The sequence below is a fragment of the Oryza brachyantha genome, chromosome 1, assembly GCF_000231095.2.
Source record: "Oryza brachyantha chromosome 1, ObraRS2, whole genome shotgun sequence".
Taxonomy (NCBI): Eukaryota; Viridiplantae; Streptophyta; class Magnoliopsida; order Poales; family Poaceae; genus Oryza; species Oryza brachyantha.
In genome coordinates this window covers 13,613,022-13,635,673 of record NC_023163.2, presented here as the reverse complement: position 1 = coordinate 13,635,673, position 22,652 = coordinate 13,613,022, and the positions used below count along the sequence as shown (strand labels likewise).

General features: G+C 39.1%; 2 protein-coding genes and 1 long non-coding RNA gene across 3 annotated transcripts; 1 reads left to right on the top strand and 2 right to left on the bottom strand.

Moving 5' to 3' along the window:
- Nucleotides 1-2,115: 2,115 nt before the first annotated feature.
- Nucleotides 2,116-12,041, bottom strand: LOC102702903 (RAB11-binding protein RELCH). Its single transcript, XM_006645876.3, has 20 exons — nt 11,653-12,041; nt 11,033-11,191; nt 9,705-9,880; nt 8,798-8,905; nt 7,822-7,992; nt 7,211-7,744; nt 7,046-7,120; nt 6,839-6,967; nt 6,626-6,700; nt 6,337-6,546; nt 6,047-6,199; nt 5,742-5,965; nt 5,294-5,411; nt 5,063-5,201; nt 4,773-4,974; nt 4,570-4,675; nt 4,318-4,458; nt 4,116-4,239; nt 3,887-4,003; nt 2,116-2,804 (listed from the first exon to the last, which is right to left on the bottom strand). Exons 1-20 carry the CDS (start codon nt 11,864-11,866, stop codon nt 2,425-2,427), a joined length of 3,555 nt encoding a protein of 1,184 aa, XP_006645939.1. The 5' UTR covers nt 11,867-12,041; the 3' UTR covers nt 2,116-2,424.
- A 3,689-nt stretch (nt 12,042-15,730) lies between these two features.
- LOC102716453 (probable ribosome biogenesis protein RLP24) lies at nt 15,731-18,133 on the top strand. The gene is made up of 5 exons (XM_006644165.2): nt 15,731-15,818; nt 15,924-16,040; nt 17,330-17,443; nt 17,540-17,676; nt 17,759-18,133. The coding sequence occupies exons 2-5, from the start codon at nt 15,960-15,962 to the stop codon at nt 17,916-17,918; spliced, it is 492 nt and encodes a 163-aa protein (XP_006644228.1). The 5' UTR covers nt 15,731-15,818; nt 15,924-15,959; the 3' UTR covers nt 17,919-18,133.
- Nucleotides 18,134-18,462: 329 nt separating this feature from the next.
- Nucleotides 18,463-20,305, bottom strand: LOC107305045. Its single transcript, XR_001551156.2, has 3 exons — nt 20,094-20,305; nt 19,003-19,109; nt 18,463-18,889 (listed from the first exon to the last, which is right to left on the bottom strand). It is a non-coding gene; the product is annotated as an uncharacterized LOC107305045 (long non-coding RNA).
- Between the last annotated feature and the right edge of the window lie 2,347 nt (nt 20,306-22,652).

Sequence of the window (22,652 nt, the reverse complement as noted above, 5' to 3'; positions counted from 1 at the left end):
TGGGTTTCCATATTCCTCCTTTTTCTTCCCTAGAACAGAACAATTTTTTACTCCACTGCTTTTGCTCCTCTCTGGTTTCCTCGAGTTCTTGCGCCGCCTCTCTGTCCCCCCGGTTCTGTTCTCTTGCGCGCACGAGGGTTCAGAACGAGCAGGCCTCTGCAACCCCTCTCGCCAGAATACCTGCTCGGGTAGGCGGGAGCTAAGGTTTTTTGGGAGTGCGTTCGCACGACTGCTCACTGCATCATGTCGACTGACGGAAACGGCAATGGGAGTGGGAGCGGTGGCACCCACGCCAGCGGTGGCACGCACGGTGACGGCGGCGTCAACGGGAACAACAACACCAACGGAGGCAAACACCAGCGGAGGACCATTTTCAGGGTATATCGCATTCTCCTTCATTCTGTTTAATGTTTTAGAATGTCTGTTAGCAATGGTTTCATTGCTATATCATGATCAAATGGATTCTTGTGCTTATCATATATTAAGCATGTTGTCAAATGTTCTATTCATAATTATTAGATTATTTCCTATGTTTGTCATGTCTATTGTCTTATTATTTTAGATTAAAATATACTAAAATATGACCATATTTCCAACAAAAACAGCATGGTGATAAAATCAGGTAGCTAATTTTTTTTGTAAGTGAAACAATCTGAGAATGATGTACAGTAGTGGTAATATGTAAATTCTAAGCTTTTTCTTTCCATTGGTGAAAAGAAATGGCGGGTCACCTTAAGTTTAGTGGCTAATCTTTGTGCCGTACATTGCTGCCATGTCATCATCTGCATGACAAAATTGCATACAAATCACTGTTGGGGTTTATTTGAGCTAGTCTGTGTACTTCGAGAGATAAAATACCTGATTTCATACTTTATAGGGTTATGTAGAGTTTTTCCTAGGAAATTTTGATTTGAGTGAATTATATTTTGAGCCATCTTTTATTGTCAATTTATTTTTATTTTTTATTTTTTGCTTTGGGCCACTATTTGACTAGCATTTTCATTTGGATTAGGGAACTTTACATTAGTTATGCTTGGACCACGCGGCTCTCTTCTTTACCATGTCTAACCAAGTAAGCATGCCTTCAGTATAACTATAGCTACATATATGGTGAGGAAGCTTATCAGTATGGTAAAGTTCACCTGCTAAAAAAAGTGCTTTGGTACTCTAAATTATAACAAATGCAAAATTAACTATATCAATCAAAGGTGGCCAAAAGTGAAAGGGGCAATTTCGTTCTTACCCCTGTTTCGATCTGATTTTACCCTTTTTTAGGGTTTTCATTTTTACCTCTCATTTCTTGAGCTCAATCCACAGGATGTCCCTCTTTTGGATAGAGTACACTAACGGTGTTAAGTTAGTCATTAAAGGTGTTAAGTTAGTCATTAAAGTATCATTTTAGCCTTTGTCGGAATTTTATTTTTATCCATATATATTCTTAATAGTGCTTTTGTTGATGCACATATACTATTGGGATTTACAACCGAGGGCAAAACCGTAAATGATAAAAAGTATAGGGATGAAAATAAAATTTCAAACAAAGAGTAAAATGGTACTTTAATGGCGGACTTAACGGTTGGCTGACTTAACACCATTCCATTAGTACCCTCCATCCAAAAGAGGGGCAAACTATTCATTGAGTTAAAAAAAATAGGGGTAAAAATAAAAACCTAAAAAATAGGGGTAAAATTAATATTAGAGATCAAAACAGTGGTAAGAACGAAATTGTTCCAAATAAAATTTTATTAACAAATATGATCCAAAGTGGTATTCACTCTCTGATTTTATGTCGATATTTAAGGGCACAAATATATTCATTAAATATTCAAAAGTTCAAACTAAACTAATAAATATCTTAAGAAATTTGTCTGAAAAGTTCTTGGAAGAATCTTACAACCGTTTACCCGTTTAGCAGCTAATAAAGCATGCCCACAATAAAGTTGTGGAAAAGAACGCAGAAGTGCGTTCTATTGAATTTGAGTTTTGCTAGTATTCGTACTAAAAACAACGAAGCCATCTGGCACAGATAAATCAATCATTTCGACGAGTCTCCTGAGAGATTGAGAGCACTATCTCAAAGAATTCGACCGCTAAGTCGCTAACTCGGGAGTCACGAAACATAAAAGAGTATAAATTTGCATTGCTAAATCTGTAATTCGATCAGAATATACAACATGATTTACCTGTACTCTATACAGAAGTTTGATCTAGGATTACAACAAAAACATGGCTGCTTTACTCTCAGCAAGGGAAAATGTAGTGATCTCAAGTCTACCGTGACCCCGAGAGTAACCTTACCACTACAACAATGAACAAAAAGAATACCTTGATGGTTGTCAAATAGCATATACTATCAGAGAAAATCGATCTGGAGAGGAAAAAAAAGAGAGAAGAATTAGCAACTGAGCATGAATTTGTCAAATTTCAACTGGGCTCATCACTGCCTTTTGCTTTGCCTCGTAACATGTCTCCAAAGCCACCCAGCATCATACGACCAAACCTTGTGTTCTCTTGCGGAGTTTGTGGGCCGGGCTGAGAGGGGGCTGTGGCAGCAGTATCGTGTTGTTGTTCCCCGCTCTCTTTCTTCCCAAGGAGGCTGCTCTCGCCGAAGAAGCTGCTCATCGATGATGCAATCCCGAGATGTGCCCCCATCACCTTGCCAAGGCTCTCAAGCGTGCCTCCTGACCTTTCGCGGGCTATCACTTCTAGTGCTTCCTTGTGTGCAGGGTCTAGAGCATCCAGATCCTTTAACAGGTTCTGTATTGAGGGCAAAAGTAGATCACGTACACTTGTAGCAGGAAGATCTGCAACAAAAAGAGAGAACACATGTAAGACATGGTGGATTAAACTATATGGCCAAGCCAAAGCGGAATTCTGAGTTGTACTAAATACCATCAATTAAAGTCCCTCGTTAAACCGTAAATAATGGCTAATAAACTGGTGTGGATCAAAATCCAGACAAGTTGTTGATTCTGTGAAAACTGGTAAACATGTTCTGTTCTCTTAATGAAAATTAATTTTCGTTCAAAAAAAGAACTATAATTAATTAATCCTTCCATTCATTTTGTTCACTTATATAAGGCATATTTTGATTTCAAAGATCAAATCTTTTAAATTTTGACCAACTAGTCAGATCACAAGTACTTTCAGTATGAAAAATACTCCAAAAGGATCATATTTCAGTTATAAATATATATTATGAAAAATAAATGGTCAAAATTTAATTTTGAAGTGTGTCAAACTGAAAATGTCTTATAGAAGTAAACCAAGGGTACAATATATGCTTATCAAGTTTTAAGCACAACATAGAAAGGGCACAATCACTTCACCCTCAAGCAACAGCACAGCTGCATTTACTTATATTTTTATGAATTGATTCTGCGTTGTAATGTTAAAAACTGAAATTATTTAGAATGGTATTCCAAATGAAAACATTATGTACTGTTCCAAATCTTATGTTGTCTTGCAACAATTTACCATGTACAAGATGGTACTTCATCTCTATATTAGGTACTGAAGGATATAGTCAATGTTTCGAAACTTCACCATCAATAGACATGCCAAATTATATGGATTGACTATATGATAAAAATACTTCTGTTACACAGTTTTATTCTGTGATAATATGTATTATAAAAATCCATAGTCAAACATTGGTAGTTTTAGACAGAATATGACAAGGACTAGCTGATGGAATCAAAGTTGGATATACAAGTGAACATACTAATTAAATGATATAGCGTGTGATTGCTATATAATTTTCAAACACATTTTGAAATATAAACATAATATACTTGAAAATACATGTAGATACAGACTTGACCAAACTTGCAGAGTTGTGGGTATAAGTTAAAGGAAGGATTAGCTAGTTTTGGATAAGGCTAACCTGTAGCATCCACAGCACGAAGTGCTTCACAGAATACATTTGCTCTTTCACGGCGCCGTTCAATATCATCTCCAGCAGGAGGGGCACTCGTCAGCTTAAATATCTTAGTTAAAAGATGTATGTAACGTCAAAGAAAACAGAAAATAGAGATCTATGAGCACAAAAGCAAGCTAATGAATCATGAAAATTCAGTGAAGACTTGAGAAATTAAATGTGGTTGGTAGGATATATTCCCGTAGTCTATCTGTTGTGTGTGGCACCGCCACTGCAAGTGCACGAATGACAGAAACGGTAGCTTCATGTGATCCATCTTCAAGAAAAGCATCCATTTGAATTCGTATCTTGTCAACAATCTGGCAGCAAGTCTTTAAGTAAGGCAATGCACAAAGTATGTAAAGTATGAAAGAAAATAAACAAGTATGTATACATACCATGTCATTTTTGAAATGCTGAGCAACAGCTCCAAATGCTTCTATACTAGCATATTTTACAGTCAAATTTTGATCAGAACCAAGAGTTATAAGTGCTGGCAAAACATGAGTCGATGCTACTTTCACGCTAATGTAGGGTACCTGTGTGTTAAAAAACAATCAAGGATACCATAAGGAACATATGGAACCAAGATAGCAAGATGACAAACCCTTCAAGAAATTACCAATCAATTCATGTAATGATACACTTACAAGTGCTTTCAGTAGAGCTGCAGCATTGGTTTTTAGGTTCGCATCAGAGCTCACAACCATCTCCCACACAATATTAAAGACAGCAACATGGTGCTCCTCAAATATGCTACATAATGATAATAAGTGAGATACTTGAAAATAGATCATATCAACAACATCATGACATTTGCTACATTATGCATTCGGTTAGTTAAAGCACGAACCAAAGAAACCGAACTGCGTCAATGATCTCAGCAGTGTGATGCATAGAAAATGAACCATCCTTGGTGTTCTGGATAAGTAATTTTCTCAAATATTCCTCTAATTGTTGACGTCTTGAAGGAGAACCCAAAACACCAGATAACAACAACGGAAGGACACATACAATTCCAAGCTTTTCGGCAACAGAAGTTTTTGGGCGCAGACCTGTAAGATTGAACCACAACAATTACAAATGTTGAACAAAGCAAAAACTAAACTAAAAAGCCTTGCCTTATTAATAAATATTCCTTACCACGAACTCTAGACTGGGTTGCCAGAGGAAAATAGGTGAAATCACTGCTGTCAATATCACCAGCCGCTACAAGAAATACAGGTAGCATAATGTGTTCCAGATAATCTATGCCATAGCGTCCCGATACATCCAATAGATACTAAAAAGTATCAGGAAATGATTGGTCAGAATTTTACATAATACCATTAAGGAAGGATGTGCTTCAGTGTTGACATGTTCTGTAAAATTTACCTTTCTGATCACTGTTCTTAAATTATCCTCTTTAGCAGGCAACAGGCAAGCAAGCTTGATCAAATCCGGTAGACACTCCGTGTGCATCCACTCAAATGCTGACCACTCTGTTTCACCTCTGTCAAGAGTACCAGAGCACAATTAATCGAAAAAGATAAATAAACTCTGATGGTTAGATAAAACTTAATCGTGCAATAAATTCCTAATTTTGAACATTCATATAACTAAAACAATATATATTAGCGATATGAAAACGATACCAACATATTTACTTTGAAGAAATCAGGTTATTTACAAGTTTCCTCGTGTATTTCGTGGTTTACTACTGAAAATGACGGTCAAATATACACTCTGGAGATCATTCTATTTCAAAATGTCATACATTTATGACAAGAAGGAGTAGTAACTACTTAGTTTTCACACAATATCACATAGGAAGACTACTTACGTTGCATACAGTTTTAGGCAGGATTCTGAGAAGTAGCTCTCTGGTGTAGAGCCTGTAGAAGGATCATCAGCAATCGGGCAAGTATCTATAGCTTTCTGGTGAATAAATGGTAGCAACTCGGTCAACATGCGGAGGAGGACATCAATGTTCCAACGCTCTTGCTCTCGCAGAACACGGAGATGAGAGTCTATTGTACCTTCAACCCCTGAAATGGGCGGACAGCGCTGAAGCATAACACTCGTATTAGAACACATTTGGTACTTAGTAGAAACTATAAGGTTCCCAAAATTTACAATCATGTATACCTGAGCAGATGCTAGGATATGTGTTAGTAAGACTCTCAATATCTGATCCAGTTTATCTCCCCATCTTACTATGGCAGGAACAAGTTCCTTGAGAGCAACATTCACGACTGCCCCCGAAGGGTCACAGACCAACTGGAACATTAGCTCCTCAACCTACCAAACAAACAGGAAACTAAGAGGACTTCCAAAATAAGTACTATTGCATTTCATTGATTTGTAGCACAGCAAGCTCTCCATCAAACAAATATTCTCCTTTAAAAAACGAAGCTCTAAGCATTTGCAAGGCTTACCTTATAATATTTATCCAGGTTTGGAAACAGAGGAAGCAGCAATGCAAGGTTATGTGTTGCAGCTTCCCTTACAACCGTTGCAGAATCTTCAACAAGTTGTTGCACAATGGATAATATAAGGGAATCACGTATCTCAGGACGAACATATACTGCTATTTCCCCACAAGACTGAGCAACAAGCAACCTACGCTCCTCATATTGGTGATTTATCTAAACATCAACCGATTTAGTAAAATGTAAGATTGCATGCCTAAAAAGGTTAAAATATCTCCCACAAGTTGCCAAATACCTGTTCCCAACATTGTGGAAGTAACTCGGTTTCTGTCCTCATCTCACCTACACTCTTAGCAAGCTCCACACAAGCCTGCGTTAAGAGGAAAACAGCTATATGAATAACCACAGCTTTATCTAGTATAAGTTTGCAAGTGGCACCATGAGAAGTACATGTGCCATGCACCAATTATTGTTGCAACCAATTATTGGTGGAATTGTAGGAACTTACATCCATTATGATGCGTCTCTGTTGTCCATCAGGACGTTTGATCAGATTGAACAATGTATGAGTTAAGGAATCACGTACATCACTATCTGGATGTTTCTCTATAGCACATATGATCAACGGAAGAAGCTCCTACAACCATGCAGCAACAAGTAACATAAGTTATACTCATATGAAGATTGAAACAAACTACAAGGGTCATAGGTAAACCTCACGATGGTTTATAAGCACATAAGGAACAATCTTTGGGAGAGCATCCGAAACTATTTTGATAGTCTCCAAAGCCTGCATGGTTGGATAAGAATAGCTTTATCAATGCATTTGCAAGTAAACGTGAAGACTTCATTCAGAAAGAAGATATATCAAGTCACAGACCATCTTATCTGATGATTTTTGTTTACATGGACTCTCTACTTTCTCGCTATGAACTTTATCTTCAGGTAGATAAGCAGATATGCTATCTGAATCCCCCTTGATATTCCCAGCTCCATGCAGATTGCCATTTACAGACAAATCTTCAAAGCAAATGTTTCTGCCAGATTTATCTTCACCTGAAGTGCCATTGCCACTATCCTCGGCAGTTGAGCAGGGAACTGCTGCTTCTGGACCTGGGGAACATTCAACGCCACTTCCCATACTTTCATGATCTTTCTTTGTGCCCTCACCTAGACTCACCTCCGATGTTAACTTGCTTGTTATGGATTCGGATCCTTTTAGATTGTCATGTGCACTACTCAGCACTACTGCTTCTCCCATAGAATTGGCGGAACTAAAACCATCGGTATCTCCAGCAGATAATTGTTTACTTGATCGAGTCCCTTCAATATGCATCTTAAGGGACGTAATTTCAGCTCTACAATCATTCAGCTCCTTCCTCTGGATTTCCAATGATTGCTTCAAGTCTTGAACCTTTCTTAAAATGTCAGTATAGCAATTTTCAGACAATTAAGTACAATATGACTGGGTTATTTCTAAGATATCGTTACCGTTTTCTCCTTCTCTTTGATGTCCTTGTGTGCAGCTTCCAAAGACTTTCTTAAAGCAGCGGTCTGACTATTAGCCACTTCCCTGTTCTTCAGCAAAGAGTCCTTTTCAGCACTAAGCCTTTCATTGTCCTTCAGCAGTGTCTCATTTTCACGGAGAATAGAAATCTTTTCCTGTAATGTGTAATAAAAATAATGACTTAAGAATATTTCGAAGTTATGGATTATGAGCTTGCAAGGAAAAAACAGTCTTTAATGCTCATTTCAGTCAACTTTCCATTATCTTTCTTTGATTGAGTATCATGTACTTCCATGGTGCCTGTTTTTCCAGTTATGAAGAATGGCCAAATGATCCTACTCATGTTGGACCATGATACAAGTTTTGGATAAGAATCTACAATGCACTAGAACATCCAAGTTTAGGATTGTTACTGGGTTAGCACCTAGGACTCCTCAAATATTGTGACATTCTGCATAGAAAAATGTTAAAAGACCAAATGCATCAAATGCAAAATTCTAGCTACATATTGATTCTCAACAATCAATTTTAAAATATTTCATGCACTGTGCTTTATGAAATGAGCATTGAATTGTGGCTTACACAGCGGTTTTTATTTCATTGTATAACTATAACTGCATTGTATATTCTTCGTGAATAAGATAAATGTGTTAACTACATGCATACTGATGTAGGCCCTTTCTATTAGCAAGCTACTTGGATTCTGTCAAAGGATTGTGTGTAGCATATGATCTAGCTATCCTAGATCTCCAGCCCTTTAGAACTATATCGGTTAAGAAAAGAACCTTTCAAATATGATTTGGGCTAAAATACTAAATATAAGGCTCATGTTATAAATTAATGGAACTAAAGAAAATATGCAGGGAGCATCTAATATTGTCACATGTAAAACTGTAGTGCATCAAGCTGTAGTCAGCAAACAATTAGCAACTTTTATAGGAACTTCATGGCAATAATCACCTCTGCAGCCTCTGTGGTAGATGAAAGGTATTGGTAGTAGTAACGACGTAGGGCATCAGGGACACAAGCTGAACTGTTAATCCAAACATCAAGGTCCTGATCAGGAACCTGCAATCAGAATGATCTAGCAAGCTTTAAGAAGGTATACATTCAACTGTTTTGTGATTCATAATTGATTGTCAGCATTGTTTACTGTTAGAACTTTGAAGCACTTACAGGACCCACCTATTGTTCATTCAATGGACTGAAGCTTCTACTACCTACGCCCGACAATAAGTGCATTTGCAATATTCAAATTTGCCCCACAAAGAGTGCATTTCTAGAATACTAGTTATCGCATCAATCACTTCTTGTGCAAATTTCCCCAGTCACCTTCCACTCCCAACCACCTCCTTATTTAATGAGGAGCACTTAGCTCTTTTTTGCCTTTCAAGCGCCAGAAATACACATAATGGGACGGACAAAGTACTTATTATGCCTACCAAATTTTCAAGGGGTAGGTATGTGTGAACAGATCTGTAGCAATTACATGTGGTAATATTCAAACTTCATTTACAAATTTAGAAACAAAATTTACATGGGATCATCCATATCTGTTTTTCTTAATAGATAATTTTCTCTACCTACACTCCCATGTAATTTTTGTGATGCTACTAGAGATCACAGCCTATCAACCAGGAACAAAAATTTGCATGAATTTATGTTTGTGAGAAATAGCCATGACATTGAAGTGAAGTTCCAGAACTATAACATTTACATGACAAACAGATTAAAGGCACTTATATAACTATAAGATTACAAAAGATAGTGTCCAAGAAGGATAAAGAAATTAACAAATCCTAATAAATTAACAATACGAGGAAGTTACAACAGAATGATAAACTCTAAGAGAACATATGACACAGACCTCCTCAATGAAAGTCATGGCTGCAAGTCGATACCCAGCTAAAAGCAAATATTCTTTGACAGCACAGTTCAGATCTTTCCGTTCATTGTCCTTAAGAGGGCCTAATGTTGAAATTTTGGCATCTCTTTTGTCATGTTGGCTAGATCCCTCATTTGTCGAAGCATCTGAAAGAGGCCCTGCATGAAAAATGGATGAATCATGTCAAGCACATTATGGCTTTGGATATCATTGTCTAGAAAAAGATCTTAGCAGCACAAGATAGGTCTACGAAGAATTTGTTCCCATGGAAAAATTTTCAGCTTATTGCGGAATGTGGAGTTCACATAATCAACAAAGTAACATGAATGAATACATGCATATCTATAGGTCAAAAATCATACAAGAATTTCTGCTCCAGCGCCAGTAGATTTACATTTAGCAGTACATAGTGACTAGCATAACTTACATGGTTACTCTCCAGCTGGTATGTGTGCCCTGATTTTGATCATTAACTCATAATTAAGACACAGTGCAAGCAATGCTAAAGAGAATAATTTGTTGTGTCAAAAACTAGTTAAAAGTGATCAGTAGGACCTCCCCCCTCTTATATATGTATGTCATGGCATGTCAGTTACTAAATGAACATGATGAGTGATAACTCAATTTGAATTAGCTAGTAAAAGCTAGATAATTATATGTTACTGATAAATCTGCAGCAGAGCACTCACTGCAAGCTAGTGGCCCTTGAAGAGGGAAGTATTCTGCTTAAATTACTAGAATATCTCAAGCATGTTTGTGAACAACTGATCAAAGCCGCTGAAGAATAAGTTCTGCCCAACTTTATTGAATTGTTGACTTCAAAAGTTCCTAGAGATACCTCCAGCATAAGCCACTTTAACACTTATAACCTTCAAACAGACATGTATTTTGTTTATTTCCCTTTTCCTTTTTTTGTAAATGGTACTTCTTATTTCCTTTAAACCCTATAGCCTCCATCCGACAAGCAAACACCGTGATGGCAAGGGCAATTTTGTTCAATATCATCGGTCCATCCCAGTTCCCAAAGATCACTGAGATGGAAAACACCCCTCTCATATGTCACAGTCATGTATTCTAGCTTCTAGACCGCATATGTCATCCTCACATTAGTTGGAACTTTCAAAGTTCAATTTATAAGCAACAGAATACTAAGCTAACTTTCGTTTTTGGCAATTACTTGAGTACCAGACGCTTTAGCTATTGATACCAATCCAATCAAAGAAATGTAAAAACAGAAAACAGTTGTTTTGGCTCCGCACTACCACATGTAAAGCAATATCAGACTATATAGTCATTTCATATTTACATACCAGTAGCATTTGAGCCATCGGGAGACAATTCTTTCTGCTTTTGTAACTCAAGCTTCAACCTGGAAAGATCTTCTTTGGCTAGTCGGAGATCATAATCAGTGAGGGCCAACTTTTCTTCTGCCGCTATTTTCTCTTCTAGCAAGCTCTGTGGGTCAGCACCTGTCGACAACATAGACATGATCGCCTCACAGATTCAATAACAAATGCTAGAACATAAGATTGCACGCAAACACCACATCTGGTGTGCACGGATAAGCTTGCACAAGAAAAAAAAAAAGAATAGTAGATTGGCTTGTTATACCAAGGACCAAGCCAAACATCTAAGCTGTTAACATGTTTTCTTTAGACCAGTGCTCTAGGTACAACTGGAAATTATTTGTACTATTAAAATTTAATAATGCGCCTTGAGATACTAAGTACTCCGTACTAACCAACCAAATGCTCGTAGGCACATAGCAACATGACCAATTCGACATCGTCAATTCGGACGTAATGCAGGGATATGGACATAACGCCAACGCAGGCAGCAGGGAGCGCGACGAGATCGAGGCAGCCGAGCCGAGTCGGGGGAGAAGAAGAGGAGGGGAGGGGCGCGCAAATGCGCGGAACGTAGAGCTCACCGGGCGGCGCGGAGGACGCGCGGGCGACGAGGTCGGGCGGGAAGGCCGCAGGGTCGGAGAAGAAGGAGCGGAGGCGGAGCGCGTGCGCGTGGCGGCCGTCCTCCTGCAGCTCCTGCAGCAGCTCGAGCGCCGTGAGGTGGTACCTCTCCTCCAGCAGGAAGTTCACCACGCAGTTGCAGAGCGACGCCCACCGCTCCTCCGCCGCCGCCTCCATCGCCGCCGGGATCTGGTGGCGGTCCGCCGCACCACCACCCCCCTGATCAATCAGCGCGGCCGGCGCGGGGGCGACGGGGCGCGCCTCATGTGAACGCGGACCCCCCCGCGGTGGGCGTGGTGGTCGGTGGATCTCGGGATCAGCGCGCGACTCCCCCGAGACGAGACGAGACGAGAGAGAGAGGGTGGAGCGGGAGGGGAGAGGAGAGGAGAGGCGAAGGCGTGTGATTTGGGGAGGGAGGGAGGAGGAGGAGGTCGAGACGGGCAAATGGACGGGGAGGATTCGAGCGGCGTGCGTGGCGGCAGCCCGGCGACGGACAGCTGGACTCTGACGTGGATGCTGCTGCCGAGAGAATTTCAATTTTCTCTATATAAAAAGGATGGGATTAACGATTATACTACGTCCAGCTTGATAGTTCGGTTAGTTTTGGACCAGAACAGGGTTTGACTATGGTTTTTATGAAAATATATACAATATTTATTTAATATAGAGTGAACTGCACCAGCGGTCTCTAAATTTATGTGTATATGTCATCTAGGTTCATGAACTCTCAAAATGCATTTTTGAGTTCCTGAACTTGTCCGGAGGTATCATATAGGTCCAAACGAGCTTCGATCCTCTTCAGCCGCTGACGTGGCATGCCACGGTGGCGCCTACAAGAAGGGAGAGAAAAGAATAAGGAGGAGAGATACTGACATGTGGGACCGACATAGCCCCACCAACACGTAGGCGTCACCGTGGCATGCCACATCCACGGATGGAGTGAGTCGGAGCCCGTTTGAACCTATATGACACCCCTGACAAGTTCGGGGACCTAAAAATACATTTTGAGAGTTCAGGGATCTACATGACACATGCACACAAGTTTAGAGACCGCTGGTGCACTTCATTCTTTAATATATATGTTTGATTATGATTTTTATTAAAATTTATATTAAAATAAATAGGAATTACTGGGCTGGAGGGAGTATTGAACTTGAAAATATCTACTTTAAAATATAAAACGATGAACTTCTAAATAGTTTTCATTTGGCAAAAAAAATTTAACGTTAACAATTTGAAAGTGTGCACAGGAAAGCCGAAAAAAATTGAGAATAACCTACCTTGAATAACATAGCCAAGCTGAAACGCAATTTCCTATATTTTCCTATGTTTATTGTTTTCTCTCTTTAATATTTATAAAAAAATTTCTTTCACGTATTTACATACTAACACTACGTGGGAGGTTATTTAAAGAAATGTTGTCAGACAGAGTTTTTTCTTTTAACATGGCAAACACCCACGAGGGTAACTTAATAGGAACCGGATCTCCTGTATTACTGGAGCTAATGCAGAGGGTGGCATAGCTCAAATCCGGTCCATTCATCTTTATCCAACGGTTGCAGCTAGTTCATGTACTTCTTTCATTATCTTTGCTCTTCTACTGTTTCCGTTACTAAATGAACTCGTTTATGAGTCCTTTTCTCATTAATCCTAGTATTTGTATTTCGTTTGGTCTACCAAAAATCATGGTACTATATATATTGTGTTAAGTATTTTGTTTGCTTCACCAAAATGGTCATAAGGGCTGGTTCTTTTTAGCCTAAAATGGCTTGGCTACTCCATATATATTACTAACACATATTTTAAACAGTTAAATGATGTGTTTCGTGTAAAAACTTCTATAAAGAAGTTGATTTTTTAAAACAACGATATCAAACTTAAAAATGACCAGAGAGTAGCAATTAATATATACCATGCATGAATAGACTACATATTTGCTATATCGAATTAAGCATAAGCTGAAGTTTACCGTTAGTGATTTTACATAAGAAGTAAAAAGGTCGATATCTTCGAATGGTCATGTATTAATAGCACAACATGGAAGGGGAAAAAAATAATTAAGCTAGAAAGGCACTAGAGCTCGCTGTAGCCATTGGATGAAGATGGATGTATAGGGTTGAAGCTAATGCCACCCTTTGCATTAGCAGGATCGGGGCATTTAACTTTTTGCCACTCTTACCAATGTTCGTAATAGATTTGTCACTAGACCCACATGTCATAGACTCATAAGGACCCACGTGTCATAGACAGCGAGTGGCAAAAAGTTGAATTTCTCAGCAGGATCCGGTTCCAACTTAATAGGGGTAGATGACAATGCCTTTAGAATCCTGGAATAATCCTCTAACAAGGAGTCGAATCTAGGACATCAAGTGCTACTGAGATCCTGATAACCACTAAGCTATAGTCTTTTCATAATAACAGAGTTTAGGATATATAGATATATAAATATGAGATCGCTAAACAAAATATCAACGTGGATTCGACCCCTTGGCCACAGATTGAGACAACTATACCTTTACCAATACCAAGTGAGAGTGTGGGCAAATGTTATTGAAATACGTAGCAACAAGCGTATCTTGATTGAGTTAAGTGTGGGTATATTGTACTTCCGCTGTAGTTGCAGTGTAAAGTATACCCTAGTTACAATACACTGATTTTCGTTTTAAATTAGTGAATTTAAACTATGCAATATATTGATCTAACAAATAAACTATGCAATATATTTTCTTTAATGCCATAAGTTATGGGAGCTCTCCCGATTAAAAATTTCAACCCTGGTTAGGAAGTATGTCCATTTGTTTATATGGTGTCCTTCACTCACAAAGTTTGATTTCTAGGAGGCCACATCATTGTTAAATGACAACTGTCCAATCAAATCTGGTGAGCTCTAGATTTTCGCCACGTGTCAAGCCCACCATCCCTCAGCCAAAAAAAGCCCACCATCATCCTCACGCCGTCCACGCCGCACGTGAGCTCTCCTCCCACCCCTCTCGCTTCATCTTCTCAGATCCGGTGAGGGCATGTGCTAAAAAACATAGTGGTGATGCTGCTGATGTTGATGCAGGGATATGATACGGGCGATAAACGCGTGCAAGATGGCGACGAAGGAGCGGGCGATGGTACGGCTAGAGTGTGCGGCGATACAAGCGGCCATCAACGAGGGGGGCAACGACTACTGGCACGGGAACATGGCCAAGCTCATGTTCATTCACATGCTCGGGTATCCCCACCCACTTCGATGGAGTGCCTCAAGCTTATCGCCGTCACGCAGTCCCCGAGAAGCACATCGGTTACCTCGGCCTCATGCTGTTGCAATCCATTACAAATTCAAATTCTTAAGTGGTGTATGATTTCCATTACAAATCTAAAACTGCACGTATACCAATCATTCATACTAATGTTTAAATTTTTAAAATTTCTAATATGCCAGCAACAACGCACGGGACATCAACTAGTTTTAATCATATGATTGGACTATTTGAGGAAATGAAGTCCAAACAACGTCCCCGATTACCAGGCAGTACTGTCCAGATAAGCTTCGTAGTTGGAGGCCCACTTGTCTTTGGTCGTTCGGTATCGTTCAGGATTGACAAAAAATCTGACAGATTTCGGCACAATTATTCGTCGAAAATTCTCTAGACAGTCCCTTATAAAATAAATATATATTTTAAATGTTATTCCCTCCCATCAAAATATTTGTAACTTGGAATAATATTTAGTCAAACCTATAAAATTCCGACAACCAATTTTTTGTTAGAGTAAATTTATAAAACCAAATAAATTAACGATACTATGGCAGAACATTTCGAGAAAAATCTATGTATATCATTTTTTTTATTTAAACTACAAATTTAAAAAATACCTACTTATCGTAATTTAATAAAGTTTAACAAAATCTCGTACTAATAAATAAATATTTTTTTGACAAAAGTTAGTAAAAAATAATATAGAAAAAGAAGAATTGACAATTTCCTATGAGTCTAATGGGCCAAAAATATTCGGCCCATGCAGGCCCGGCCGACGTGGTGCCGTGCTAGTAAACCCTCGTCGCGAACCTTTGCACCCCTCTCTCTCGTCCCGGCGCCGCCACCATCGCGGCCGCCCCTCCAGTCTCCACCTAGGGTTTGGTGTGGGTGCCTCCTCCTCTTTTCCGCGCGGTCCGCAACCAGATTGCTGGGGTGCGAGCTTGTTCTCCGGCGCGTTGTCTTACCGGAGATTTTTCTTTGTGCGGCAGTAGCAGGAGCAGCATCCAAGGAAGCGGGGCGGCGCGATGAGGTTGGAGAAGTGCTGGTTCTGCTCCTCCACCATCTACCCCGGCCACGGCATCCAGTTCGTCCGCAACGACGCCAAGGTTCGTGGGGTGGTCCTCCTCCCTTGTCTGTTCTTTCTGAGACGCATCATGTTCCGTTTGGAGATTGAGAAGCGCTCCCTTCTGTTCGTGGGTCCTCTTGAGGAGGAAATTAGTCTTGTTTGCACGCTACAGAATTTGAACACCGCAGTATCTGACTGAAGGAATTTAGATAACACTGCTCTAGTGCTTTGAATTTAGATAAGCTTAACGTGTTTTGTAGTTCTTTGTAGCATTTTTTTTATGGAAAGGTATATGATAGGATATCTAGCTATCAGTATATGATGAACTTGATCCTTGTAGTGCATATTTATACCTATGGAAAAAATACTAGGTTTTGTGAAAGGCTAGGATGAATGTAACGGCTGCTGCCTGCTGGTTCAGTTCTCAGTTTTTCACTTTTCAGAAGAAAGAGGTAGAGGGCAGAATGTTGATTTTTGCAATCAAATATATGGTTTTCATAAGTGTTTTCTGTCACAAAAACTGCTCAAACTTTTTGTTGCCGTAGTATTATAAGCAAATTATTGGACTCTTAGGAATCTATTGCACTCCCAAATGGATCGAAGTACTTCACATATTTTGCCTTGTTTCTTTGTTTCGTAGTATCAATGAATTAAGTGGGCACATAACCATTGTAAAATTTGTTATTTACTTATTTTGATTTTTTATATATGTTTCTGATTCAATCCTTTTCTCTTCTATTTTGTGGTTGGAGTAGTGATGGATGCTAAAAGCTGAGCCCTGTTTGGATAACAACGCTGTTCGTTCAAAATAAGCCGCTATAACATCTGAATATTTTTACACCATATATAGTAAAAGTAATTAAATTGATATGTGGGCTGACTTCCCTTGCTGGTTTTCAGTCCATTAGCTTGTTGTGCTGCTTTTTTTTGGTTAATGCTCTGATCTGTGATAACTCGCACAATACTACAAAGGCATAGTTTAACTTTCTCTGGTCAAAAAGTAAATCCAGAATAGCACAGCTGCTCTCTATTTGATATATTTGAGTAATATCTACCTTTTTGTGCATCCCTTTACATTTTGCAATATCGAATAATCATACTTATACCATCTTGCTTTCTTCTTAAATAACAATTTATATTGGAAGCATCGCAATTTTCTTCTTATGCATGTTTTTACATTTTGCAATGTATGTAGTTGTACCAATACCATCTTGCATTCTTCTTTAAATAACAATTTATATCGGAAGCATTGCAATTTTAAATTCTGCAATGTTTCATGCTGTATTTTGTCGGGCACACTGTAACATCATTTCTTTCTATCCTTTGCAGATCTTTCGCTTTTGCCGGTCAAAATGCCATAAAAATTTCAAGATGAAGAGGAATCCTCGTAAGGTTAAATGGACAAAAGCATACAGGTGCTTGCATGGGAAGGACATGACGCAGGTATTATCTTGCTACTTCTATTTTCTTCAGTACTAAGTTGAGAACACATTTTGTACTCTGTGAATCACATCTGAATTGTTTGATTAAATCAATCAGGACTCCACCTTTGAGTTTGAGAGGAAGAGGAACAGGCCAGAGCGCTATGACCGGAATGTTACTGAACAAACACTTAAGGCTATCCCTCTTATTACAAAGATTAGACATGATCGGCAGAAGAAACATATTACAGAGAGGTTGGCATCTGTCTGTATTTTGGTTCGGTCTTTCTGTTCTTGAAAGTATCTCTTTGCTCAATGCTCACTGAATTTTTAACAGGCAAAAACAGGGTAAGACAAAGGAACGTGAGAGAGATGCTAAGGAATTGGAACAGGATATTCAAATGCTCCCAAAGAAAGATGTGCTCTCCGCACAAAAAACAAAGGTCGTGGTCAAAGTTTCTCAGCAGCAGACCGAAGAGAATCTTATGGAAGAGTAATGAAATGGAATCATGTTGCGTGTTCTATCATATTGTCATATTTATGCAGCATGTTGTGTTTCATTGGATTGTTGCTATGGAAGTTGTATTTGACTGATTACCAGCAAGTTTTGCACGTACCATGTGGTTTGTGACTCCCAGCTATATTATAGTGTTGATGACTATGCGAGCTGTTAAAAGGATTGTTCAACTAAAAATGTACTTCATTCGATGAATGATAGGTTTTTGCGACCTATTTTGCATTATGTTCCTATTCTTGCCAGACAAGACTATATGTTAACCTATTCAACTTGTGCATGCGAATTATTTCTGTTGTGGTATCTAAAAGGAACGTTGAAAAGATGAAAAGTCTTTTGCAACAAAAGATGTCGTTGGGACATGTATTGCGACAAAAGAGTCTTTTGGTGTGGTTTCTAAGCTGGCGCATTGTGAAAAGATGAAGTGAGGAATGAGGCACTGCTCATTTTTATACCAACTAGTAATCGTGCACGTACAATATACGTAACAACCTGAATGAATTAAATCAAACATTACTTGGTAAATTGACAATCGAAAATACATAGAAAATCCTATACATGTGAAGAAATGCCAATAGGCAAACCATATGCTTCATTCAATTGCACCAAATGAGAGCCTAGCTCATACAAGTATCTATCCTAATCAAATCCCACTTTGAATATAAATTTAATACCAAATGTGCATTCAAAGTACGTAATGATCAGGAACTAATTCATCTAGAGTGAATATTCAGTACCAACCTCTAAGGTATAAATTGTTAGAACAAAAGTTTGAGGTAAAATCAGCTGAAGAAACAGTGAAGCTTGACCTGTCCAAAATGACGGTTGTGTCATCAACGCCATGGCCTCTATGGACCATCATTGATAGGTGATTCTGCCACTGACGCTATAGAACATCAGTGGGTATCGCTGCTGCTTGGTAGAGTTCCATTTCTCCTTAAGCTTTTAGGGAACCTGAAAACAAAATTTAAAACATTCAGAACTCATATACTCATAGCATCATACCATAAAGTTGTACTCATAGCATCTTAATTCTCTTACTTAAAAAATTGTTAGGCATATGTTACCTAAGATCTTAACAGGCATTCAAATCCTCACTTTGGATCATGATGTCTGATGTGTACAAGAGAATAGGGACATATTACATATATATGGTCATGGTGATCCTCCTGCCCTGAAAGCAAAAGAAACCAACAAAATGATAAGTACATAGTTGAAATTGCTAATGCCGGAACAATAATCATGATCTGAAAATTTTGAAATGATAGCAGTTATAATACAGTAAAAGAAAGAGATGTAAACTTCATTGCCAAAGTTCGTAATAAAAAAACTCTCATTCATTTATGGCCCTAATATCGCTATAACAGAAAAATAACAGGTGGTTTACAGGACTGTAGCACATGCAACTTTTAAGATTATACCATAAGCTTCCAGCAGAACTTATTATACATGTAAACGTCAAACACGAATATAATTAACCATAGCTACACAGAAGAACAAAATTAACTCAAGCCCTGAATAGCACAATCGATTATTAATCCAAAATCTATTTCCCCATCACACAGTACCAAATTTAATGTGATTCACAGATCAAGAATAACTAATGACCGGCAGATAAGCAATTTCACAAGAGGTGGCAAAAATTATCCATAGTTTCCAGAATCAAACTCCTAGTGGTAATGAGCTTAGACAAAGAGTCAACCTCCATAGCTAATAACACAAAGCGATGCACAAGTTAGACCATATATCCTCACAGATGCCCAAATCGATCTCATTCGATGAAAATTAACTTCAAGCCATAATGTAACCTAAGTATCGGTAAGAGGGAACAATATATCCGAATGCAAGTGAACACACAACATAAGCATCCACCATAAGAACATAAATTCATCTTAATCCCATGTCCAATAGTTCAATGCTGAAGAATTGATAGTTCCAATCAAGGGTTTAAAATTAACAGTGATGGGTAATAGAACAAGCATATATTACAGGTGCTGCTAAAATTAACACCCGATCATCCATATTGTACATAGACAAATTCAAGCAATCAAGCATGCATACATACCCAATCACTCAAATATAACTGAAGGCTATAGCTAAATGCAGCAGGCACGGATCAATCGAGAAAGCCGGTCTTCCGCCACGTGACATTGCGTACCTGGTAGCGGCGGCGGCAGCCTGTTGGAGCGTGGTGGGCGGCGGCCGGGAGTGGAGGCGGCGGTCTGCATCGGGGCGCCGACCGGTCGGAGGCGGTCGGCTCTCGGTCAGGCACAGGCGGTGGTACCGGGGCCGTCAGGGAGATCGGGCGTGGGCGCGGCAAAGGCCGAGAGAGCAGGCGTTGGCGCGGCAACGGCCAGGAGATTGGGCGTGGCGCCGTTTACTCCTTTCGTTGGGCGGCTTGCGTGGGAGGGATAACTTTCATTTCGCCTCAGTGACTAGGAAAGAATGGTTAGGGTTGTGTCTTCTGTAGGATTGCAAGAGAGATATATTTTAGATCATTCTGGACCATTGGATATATACATTTAACGGTAGAAAATGGATCAAATAAATCATGTGTACATTTGTTGGTGTGACCATAAAAAAATTACATAATCCCTACTTTCTATAAAGTAGGGACAATTTCGTTCTTATCTCTGTCTCAGATTCTAATACTGATTTTACCCCTCTTTTTTATGATTTTCATTTTTACTCATGTTTTTTTAATTGAACCAACAATCTGCCTCTCTTTTGGATATAGAGACCTAACGGTGTTAACTTAAAGGTAAAAGTACTCTTTTACCCTTTTCGGGAATTTCATTTTTAGCCATGTTTTTTTGTCATTTGATTTTTTGTCCTATTGTTGTATATACTGCTGTGATTTACAAGGGCAAAAGAGCAGGCGATAAAAACAGGGGTAAAAATAACAGGGGTAAAAATGAAAACTCTAAAAAAGTGGGTAAAATCAGTATTAGACTCCGAAACATGAGTAAGAACAAAATTGCCCCAATGTCATTCTCTCTTCTCTAATGAAGCCACATCACCTTAATTGTTTTTGCCTTAGGATGATACATCAAGGGTGTAAATTAAGCTACATCATATCATTTGTTTTTAGCCTTAGGATGATACATCAAGAGCGTAAATTGTATCTCTTCACATACCTCAATTGTTTTTAGCCTTGGGATAATCCATCAACAGTGTAAATTGTATCTTTTCCCCAAAAGGCACACCATACAAACTAACTATTTATAACCTATGGATAATTGGTAAATACACAAAAATATATAAACACATGAAAAATATTATATAGTACGTAAGAACTATTTTTTACATATCTAATATATTATCATACAGTTCTCCCGCATCAATGCGCAGGGTATCATCCAGTAGAAATTATTACAGATAGAGAAAGGTGGTAACTTATATTGTTGTATCTAAGATGGCCATTGCTAATGGACATGACACATAAGAGCATCTCCAATAGTCTTTAAATTTGACTTTCTAAATGTTTATTTGGTCAACTCTCTATTTTATTTATCAAGTCAAATTTGTTGTTTATTCCAACAGCATCTCTATCTATACTCTCTATTTTGAGTCTATGACAGTGGGATCCATGTGTTAGCCTTTGTACCCATTCTTTTTTTTTCTTTCTCGAGTCCATGCCACTCGGTCGAATCCACGCTAGGGCGGCGGTCACGGCTAGGCACGGCGCGAAGGGCGGCAGCCTGCGGAGGGCGGCGGACTCCTAGTCCTGACAATGAACTAGAGAGGGGAGCGGCGATGGTCTGGCCAGACAGATCCGGACGACGACGACAGCGGCGGCTTGGCAGCAGATCCAGAGGGGAGCGGCAATGGCCTCGTTTTACTTCTTGGGTGGCGGCGACAGCGGCGGCTTGGCAGCAGATCCAGAGGGGAGCGGCAATGGCCTCGTTTTACTTCTTGGACGGCGGTGGCAGCGGCCTAGTCGGATGGGAGTTGGCGACAACGGCAGAGGGATAAGAACTAGTGGCTGGGAGGAGGGATGGGGAAGGTGTAGTGTGGGCCTCATACGTGGGGCTCACATATGACAAATCTGATTTCACTTGCCAACTTTGACAAGTGGGAGGACTAGTTTGGTTAGTTGGATGGCTGGGCCATCTGATTGGCAAGTCAGTTGGATTGCAGATTTTTATGAAAATTGATAAATTTTAGCTTGGAGAGCCAAATAGTCAACTGCTAGAGATGCTCTAAGAAATGAATACCTCTATTTCACATTTTTAATATATCCTGTCTCCCTAAATTTAAATCCATTTATATTAAATGGTAATGAACTTGAATATATATATATATACTAAACCGACCATGCCATCTACAGGTGCTGCCAGCGTAGACCCTACAAATAAAAATACTGCCATACGCATGCATACTTGGCTCAACAAACATTAGGAGCTCTAGGATAAATTTCCCTTTTTAGCTTTATATCATCCATGTAATCTTTATTTATTTATGTTGGAATTCTTAATCAGGGGTTTTCTTCTCGGAGATGTAATTAACAGGATTTCTATGTAAATGTATGAATCCTAAAAGTAATGGACTCACATTTCTGATTTTTATTTATTTTTTCTCGCATTTTTAAATTAAATTAAGTTGTCTCAAACGATTGGTGGAAAATACATCCTACCGTAGGACCGTTCCGATTTTCCCGTCATCAAAGATAAATTTAAAAGTCAAACACGCCAAAGAAAAAAGTCAGATCAAACAA

What these genes read in the sequence shown, in the direction of transcription:
- LOC102716453 (XM_006644165.2), top strand. Translation starts at nt 15,960, where the DNA reads ATGAGGTTGGAGAAGTGCTGGTTCTGCTCCTCCACCATCTACCCCGGC. An exon ending in TCGTCCGCAACGACGCCAAG is followed by an intron (nt 16,041 to 17,329) that starts GTTCGTGGGGTG and finishes TATCCTTTGCAG; the next exon opens with ATCTTTCGCTTTTGCCGGTC. An exon ending in ATGGGAAGGACATGACGCAG is followed by an intron (nt 17,444 to 17,539) that starts GTATTATCTTGC and finishes TAAATCAATCAG; the next exon opens with GACTCCACCTTTGAGTTTGA.
- LOC102702903 (XM_006645876.3), bottom strand. Translation starts at nt 11,866, where the DNA reads ATGGAGGCGGCGGCGGAGGAGCGGTGGGCGTCGCTCTGCAACTGCGTG. An exon ending in ACCTGGATAAATATTATAAG is followed by an intron (nt 6,200 to 6,336) that starts GTAAGCCTTGCA and finishes TTTGTTTGGTAG; the next exon opens with GTTGAGGAGCTAATGTTCCA. An exon ending in TGCCTAAAACTGTATGCAAC is followed by an intron (nt 5,412 to 5,741) that starts GTAAGTAGTCTT and finishes TACTCTTGACAG; the next exon opens with AGGTGAAACAGAGTGGTCAG.